Source organism: Denticeps clupeoides, unplaced genomic scaffold (assembly GCF_900700375.1).
Source record: "Denticeps clupeoides unplaced genomic scaffold, fDenClu1.1, whole genome shotgun sequence".
Classification (NCBI taxonomy): domain Eukaryota; kingdom Metazoa; phylum Chordata; class Actinopteri; order Clupeiformes; family Denticipitidae; genus Denticeps; species Denticeps clupeoides.
In genome coordinates this window covers 981753-989392 of record NW_021629993.1, presented here as the reverse complement: position 1 = coordinate 989392, position 7640 = coordinate 981753, and the positions used below count along the sequence as shown (strand labels likewise).

General features: G+C 51.1%; 1 protein-coding gene across 1 annotated transcript; it reads right to left on the bottom strand.

Moving 5' to 3' along the window:
- Positions 1 to 30: 30 nt before the first annotated feature.
- On the bottom strand, positions 31 to 6065 carry LOC114779572 (E3 SUMO-protein ligase PIAS1-like). Its single transcript, XM_028967477.1, has 3 exons — positions 5637 to 6065; positions 136 to 220; positions 31 to 55 (listed from the first exon to the last, which is right to left on the bottom strand). Exons 1-3 carry the CDS (start codon positions 5947 to 5949, stop codon positions 31 to 33), a joined length of 423 nt encoding a protein of 140 aa, XP_028823310.1. The 5' UTR covers positions 5950 to 6065.
- Between the last annotated feature and the right edge of the window lie 1575 nt (positions 6066 to 7640).

The window sequence follows — 7640 nt, the reverse complement described above, 5'->3', positions numbered from 1 at the left end:
CCTACCTCAGCTGGACCTGCACTGTTGAAGTCACACTTTGGTCCCAGAGATGTCCCTGCGGGGGACATAGCATCTTATTGTGTGTGTGCACGAGTTTGTGAGTGTCTGTGTTAGTGTTATCTCCATCCAACTTACATGGACCCACTGATCTGCTGAACTTGCTGTGGAGTTAAAGCGAAGGCAAAACACGTCTCCTGGAAACGCTGATTACTGTCTGAGGCTGGGAGGGAGAGAGAGATGAGAGATTCAATCCATGATTACACACACACACACAGACACACACTCACACACATATGATCAGTGGCTAACGCTGTTCAGCGCGCGTCGCTGTTTAACGCTCTACGCTGTTCGTCGCTGTTTAACGCTCTACACTGTTCAGCGTTCGTCGTTGTTTAACGCTCTACGCTGTTCAGCGCTCGTCGCTGTTTAACGCTCTACGCTGTTCGTCGCTGTTTAACGCTCTACGCTGTTCAGCGTTGTATAACGCTCTACGCTGTTCAGCATTCGTCGTTGTTTAACGCTCTACGCTGTTTAACGCTCTACGCTGTTCAGCGTTCATCGTTGTTTAACGCTCTACGCTGTTCAGCACTCGTCGCTGTTTAACGCTCTACGCTGTTTAATGCTCTACGCTGTTCAGCGTCTCTCGCTGTTTAACGCTCTACGCTGTTCGTCGTTGTATAACGCTCTACGCTGTTCAGTGCTCGTCGCTGTTTAACGCTCTACGCTGTTCAGCGTTCGTCGTTGTTTAACGCTCTACGCTGTTCAGCGTTCGTCGTTGTTTAACGCTCTACGCTGTTCAGCGTTCGGCATTGTTTAACGCTCTACGCTGTTCAGCGTTCGTCGTTGTTTAACGCTCTACGCTGTTCAGCACTCGTCGTTGTTTAACGCTCTACGATGTTCAGCGTTCGTCGTTGTTTAACGCTCTACGCTGTTCAGCGTTCGTCGTTGTTTAACGCTCTACGCTGTTCAGCGTTCGTCGTTGTTTAACGCTCTACGCTGTTCGGCGCTCGTCGTTGTTTAACGCTCTACGCTGTTCGGCGTTCGTCGTTGTTTAACGCTCTACGCTGTTCAGCATTCGTCGTTGTTTAGCGCTCTACGCTGTTCAGCGCTCGTCGTTGTTTAACGCTCTACGCTGTTCGGCGTTCGTCGTTGTTTAACGCTCTACGCTGTTCAGCGTTCGTCGCTGTTTAACGCTCTACGCTGTTCAGCGCTCGTCGCTGTTGAACGCTCTACGCTGTTCGGCGTTCGTCGTTGCTTAACGCTCTACGCTGTTCAGCGTTCGTCGTTGTTTAACGCTCTACGCTGTTCAGCGTTCGTCGTTGTTTAACGCTCTACGCTGTTCAGCGTTCGTCGTTGTTTAACGCTCTACGCTGTTCAGCGTTCGTCGTTGTTTAACGCTCTACGCTGTTCGGCGTTCGTCGTTGTTTAACGCTCTACGCTGTTCGGCGTTCGTCGTTGTTTAACGCTCTACGCTGTTCGGCGTTGTTTAATGCTCTACGCTGTTTAACGCTCTACGCTGTTCAGCGTTCGTCGTTGTTTAACGCTCTACACTGTTCAGCGCTCGTCGCTGTTTAACGCTCTACACTGTTCAGCGCTCGTCGCTGTTTAACGCTCTACACTGTTCGTCGCTGTTTAACACTCTACGCTGTTCGTCGCTGTTTAACGCTCTACACTGTTCAGCGTTCGTCGTTGTATAACGCTCTACGCTGTTCAGCGTTCATCGTTGTTTAGCGCTCTACGCTGTTTAACGGCCTACGCTGTTTAGCGCTCTACGCTGTTCAGCGCCTCTCGCTGTTTAGCGCTCTACGCTGTTCAGCACTCGTCGCTGTTTAACGCTCTACGCTGTTCGTCGCTGTTTAACGCTCTACGCTGTTCAGCGTTCGTCGCTGTTTAACGGCTCCGCTGTTCAGCGTTCGTCGTTGTTTAACGCTCTACGCTGTTCGGCGCTCGTCGCTGTTTAACGCTCTACGCTGTTCGGCGTTCGTCGCTGTTTAACGCTCTACGCTGTTCGGCGTTGTTTAACGCTCTACGCTGTTCGGCGTTCGTCGTTGTTTAACGCTCTACGCTGTTCGTCGCTGTTTAACACTCTACGCTGTTCGTCGCTGTTTAACGCTCTACACTGTTCAGCGTTCGTCGTTGTATAACGCTCTACGCTGTTCAGCGTTCGTCGTTGTTTAGCGCTCTACGCTGTTTAACGGCCTACGCTGTTTAGCGCTCTACGCTGTTTAGCGCTCTACGCTGTTCAGCGCCTCTCGCTGTTTAGCGCTCTACGCTGTTCAGCACTCGTCGCTGTTTAACGCTCTACGCTGTTCGTCGCTGTTTAACGCTCTACGCTGTTCAGCGTTCGTCGCTGTTTAACGCTCTACGCTGTTCAGCGTTCGTCGTTGTTTAACGCTCTACGCTGTTCGGCGCTCGTCGCTGTTTAACGCTCTACGCTGTTCGCCGTTCGTCGCTGTTTAACGCTCTACGCTGTTCGGCGTTCGGCGTTGTTTAACGCTCTACGCTGTTCGGCGTTCGTCGTTGTTTAACGCTCTACGCTGTTCAGCGTTCGTCGTTGTTTAACGCTCTACGCTGTTCAGCGTTCGTCGTTGTTAACGCTCTACGCTGTTCAGCGTTCGTCGCTGTTTAACGCTCTACGCTGTTCAGCGTTCGTCGCTGTTTAACGCTCTACGCTGTTCAGCGTTCGTCGCTGTTTAACGCTCTACGCCTTTCAGCGCTCGTCGCTGTTTACCGCTCTACGCTGTTCAGCGTTCGCCGTTGTTTAACGCTCTACGCTGTTCAGCGTTCGTCGTTGTTTAACGCTCTACGCTGTTCAGCGTTCGTCGTTGTTTAACGCTCTACGCTGTTCGGCGTTCGTCGTTGTTTAACGCTCTACGCTGTTCGGCGTTGTTTAATGCTCTACGCTGTTTAACGCTCTACGCTGTTCAGCGTTCGTCGTTGTTTAACGCTCTACGCTGTTCAGCGCTCGTCGCTGTTTAACGCTCTACACTGTTCAGCGCTCGTCGCTGTTTAACGCTCTACACTGTTCGTCGCTGTTTAACACTCTACGCTGTTCGTCGCTGTTTAACGCTCTACACTGTTCAGCGTTCGTCGTTGTATAACGCTCTACGCTGTTCAGCGTTCGTCGTTGTTTAGCGCTCTACGCTGTTTAACGGCCTACGCTGTTTAGCGCTCTACGCTGTTTAGCGCTCTACGCTGTTCAGCGCCTCTCGCTGTTTAGCGCTCTACGCTGTTCAGCACTCGTCGCTGTTTAACGCTCTACGCTGTTCGTCGCTGTTTAACGCTCTACGCTGTTCAGCGTTCGTCGCTGTTTAACGCTCTACGCTGTTCAGCGTTCGTCGTTGTTTAACGCTCTACGCTGTTCGGCGCTCGTCGCTGTTTAACGCTCTACGTCTGTTCGCCGTTTCGTCGCTGTTTAACGCTCTAACGCTGTTCGGCGTTCGTCGTTGTTTAACGCTCTAACGCTGTTCGGCGTTCGTCGTTGTTTACACGCTCTACGCTGTTCAGCGTTCGTCGTTGTATTAACGCTCTAAACGCTGTTCAGCGTTCGTCGTTGTTTTAACGCTCTACGCTGTTCAGCGTTCGTCGCTGTTTAACGCTCTAAACGCTGTTCAGCGTTCGTCGCTGTTTAACGCTCTATACGCTTTCAGCGTTTCGTCGCTGTTTAAACTGCTCTACACGCTTTCAGCGCTCGTCGCTGTTTACCGCTCTACGCTGTTCAGCGTTCGCCGTTGTTTAACGCTCTACGCTGTTCAGCGTTCGTCGTTGTTTAACGCTCTACGCTGTTCAGCGTTCGTCGTTGTTTAACGCTCTAACGCTGTTTCAGCGTTCGTCGTTGTTTAAACGCCTACGCTGTTCGGCGTTCGTCGTTGTTTAACGCCTACTACGCTGTTCGGCGTTCGTCGTTGTTTAACGCTCTACGCTGTTCGGCGTTGTTTAATGCTCTACGCTGTTTTAACGCTCTACGCTGTTCAGCGTTCGTCGTTGTTTAACGCTCTACACTGTTCAGCGCTCGTCGCTGTTTAACGCTCTACACTGTTCGTCGCTGTTTAACGCTCTACGCTGTTCGTCGCTGTTTAACGCTCTACACTGTTCAGCGTTCGTCGTTGTATAACGCTCTACGCTGTTCAGCGTTCGTCGTTGTTTAGCGCTCTACGCTGTTTAACGCCCTACGCTGTTTAGCGCTCTACGCTGTTTAGCGCTCTACGCTGTTTAACGCTCTACGCTGTTCAGCGCCTCTCGCTGTTTAGCGCTCTACGCTGTTCAGCACTCGTCGCTGTTTAACGCTCTACGCTGTTCGTCGCTGTTTAACGCTCTACGCTGTTCAGCGTTCGTCGCTGTTTCACGCTCTAACGCTGTTCAGCGTTTCGTCGTTGTATAACGCTATCTACGCTGTTCAGCGTTTGTTGTTGTTTAACGCTCTAACGCTGTCAGCACTCGTCGTTGTTTAAAACGCTCTAACGCTGTTCAGCGTTCGTCGTTGTTTAACGCTCTAAAACGCTGTTCAGCGTTCGTCGTTGTTTAACGCTCTAACGCTGTTCAGCGTTCTTCGTTGTTTAACGCTCTAACGCTGTTCAGCACTCGTCGTTGTTTAACGCTCTACGCTGTTCAGTGTTCGTCGTTGTTTTAACGCTACTAAACGCTGTTCAGCGTTCGTCGTTGTTTAACGCTCTAAACTACGCTGTTCAGCGTTCGTCGTTGTTTAACGCTCTATACGCGGTTCAGCACTCGTCGTTGTTAACGCTCTATCTAACAAAAAGACGCTGTTCAGTGTTCGTCGTTGTTTAACGCTCTACGCTGTTCAGCGCTCGTCGTTGTTTAACGCTCTACGCTGTTCAGCATTCGTCGTTGTTTAACGCTCTATGCTGTTCAGCGCTCGTCGCTGTTTAATGCTCTACGCTGTTCAGCACTCGTCGTTGTTTAACGCTCTACGCTGTTCAGCTCTCGTCGCTGTTTAACGCTCTACGCTGTTCAGCTCTCGTTGCTGTTTAACGCTCTACGCTGTTCAGCGTTGTTTAACGCTCTACGCTGTTCAGCGTTGTTTAACGCTCTACGCTGTTCAGCGTTCGTCGTTGTTTAACGCTCTACGCTGTTCAGCGTTCGTCGTTGTTTAACGCTCTACGCTGTTCAGCGTTCGTCGTTGTTTAACGCTCTACGCTGTTCAGCGCTCGATGTTGTTTAACGTTCTATGCTGTTCAGTGTCCGTCGTTGTTTAACGATCTACGCTGTTCTGTGTTCGTCGCTGTTTAACGCTCTACGCTGTCCGCCGTTCGTCGTTGTTAACGCTCTACGCTGTTCAGCGCTCGTCGTTGTTTAACGCTCTACGCTGTTCAGCACTCGTCGTTGTTTAACGCTCTACGCTGTTCAGCACTCGTCGTTGTTTAACGCTCTACGCTGTTCAGCACTCGTCGCTGTCCGGCGCTCTACACTGTCCGGCGCTCTACGCTGTTCAGCACTCGTCGCTGTCCGGCGCTCTACGCTGTCCGGCGCTCTACGCTGTCCGGCGCTCTACGCTGTTCAGCGTTCGTCGTTGTTAACGCTAACGTTTTTTAGCTAACGTGAGCTCTGCTAACAAAGGAGGAAATGGAGCCCCGGATGGATTTGAAGTTACTTTCTGTGGTAACTCGGTGTCTCACCCAGGCTGGTGGGCCTGATCAGCTCGTCCAGCAGGTCGTAGAAGGGCAGGCGCTGCAGTTTGACGTCGGGGTGGACGGGATGGAGGGCGGGGGGAAGGTGTGGCAGGGCCAGCTCGTGTTTAGGTCCCAGCAGCGAGACGGGCAGCAGCGGCGAGGTGGCACCGTGGTGGCCGTCGAAGCCGAGCTGCGTGAGGCCGAGGGGCAGGGCCGCAGCACCGGGGGCGGAGCCGGGGTGGACGCCGGCCAGCGTGAGGTCTGCGGGTGACAGCATCTTGGTGGGGAAGCGTCGGCGGTAGAGCTCCTTGATCTTCATCTGCACAGCTGGACTGCAGCCGGCCTTCAGCAGGTGCAGTGCTTTGGTTAGCAGCTCATGCTTGCGGCCATGTTTGTTGCGTCCTGCGTATCCCAGGAGCACCTGCAGCTCCGACACGCGAAAGACTCATCACCATTTGCTGCAGGGGGAGACAGGTGAGGGAAGGACAGAAATGAGGACAACCACATCCAGATGTTCCAGGATGTGGGCGATCATAATGCTGCTCCTGATGGATGTACAGTAGACTCTACAGTGGGAACAGACGCTTCAGAACTAGACCAATAGAAGGTGTTCTGGTAATATCAGGAAACACTATGCTGGTGGAGGCGGGGTGATTATTTGTACTTTTATAGAATTATATAGAGAACAAATCTACACGGCCCTGAGAGTCCTGAGGAATGGACAGAGCGGCGAGACCTTTCTTGTGGGTAACATGTCAGTATCTGCTCATATTGCAGGACTCTCTCCCACCCCTTGAATAAATACAAGCCTCACACCACACTGAGCTGCCTGACTCCGCCCACACCAGCATGCATATCCCAGCATGCACCTCTCTCTGGTCACCAGTACACCAAGCCTCTGGTGGTGGTTGGGAACATTTGGTTTGATTTAAGTTCCTTCAGTGTGTGTGTGTGTGTGTGTGTGTGTATGTGTGTGTGTGAGTGTGTGTGTGTGTGTGTGTGTGTCCCAGGTCAGGGAGTTTTAAAAACAAAAGTCTGAGCTGAAACAACAGCCGACAGCAGCTCACATTTCAATCTGAGACACCAATCAAACCCTCCTACAGGAACAGAGAAAGTAAACACTGAGATCTCTCTCACACACACACACACACACACACACACCTGCCCATTTCAGGCTCATGTGACACTGAAACCCTTCATTTACAACCAGTCACTGTAGCAACAAGTTCCTTTTTGGACCTTCATTATCGGCAAATATGCCCACAGTTCTGTGTGGCGCTGGGTCATGGTGGGGTCATGGTGGGGTCATGGTGGGGTGAATTCTGGCTGTCTGTGCAAATACTTGTAAATATGCACGCTGCCACCAGGAAGGAGATCCGTGTCTGAATTTTACATTTACGGCATTTACCAGACGCCCTTATCCAGAGCGACTTACAGTCAGTAGTTATAGGGACAGTCCCCCCCTGGAGCAATTTAGGGTTAAGTGTCTTGCTCAGGGACACGATGGTAGTAAGTGGGATTCGAACCTGGGTCTTCTGGTTCATAGGCGAGTGTGTTACCCGCTAGGCTACTACCACCCTTAAATGTGAAAACACTCAAATTGGCATGTTTATGGTGATTGTGAAAAATGCCCAAAACTGATCAAGATTGAGCTGAATTTATCGTGATAACCAATCATATAAAAGTCCAGCCAAAGTTCAGGGCACTGATTACAGGTCCAGTGAGCTGAGAACAAAACAGTAGTAGGAACCCAGCTGATTTGAGATCAGCAGATAGAGACAAAATCAGCTGATCCTTGGAGGTTTTGAAGCTTATTAAATTCTGATGGTTCCTCTTCTGAGCTTCACGTTAATCCATAATCCCGATCTGTGCAATCAAAACACGTGCAGCCTCTGGATCCATCTCAACAACAAGAGACAACTGAGCCACTAGAACCACCAGCAGTGTCACACAGACCTGATGTAACTCAGAGATAAAATAGGAAACACTGATGTCACTTTCACTCTTCTG

Bases quoted from the DNA above. Each gene is read 5' to 3' on its own strand.
- LOC114779572 (XM_028967477.1), bottom strand. From the start codon at position 5,949: ATGAAGATCAAGGAGCTCTACCGCCGACGCTTCCCCACCAAGATGCTG. The intron at 221-5,636 runs GTGAGACACCGA...TCTCCCTCCCAG, and splicing joins GATCAGGCCCACCAGCCTGG to CCTCAGACAGTAATCAGCGT. The intron at 56-135 runs GTAAGTTGGATG...TGTCCCCCGCAG, and splicing joins CAGCAGATCAGTGGGTCCAT to GGACATCTCTGGGACCAAAG.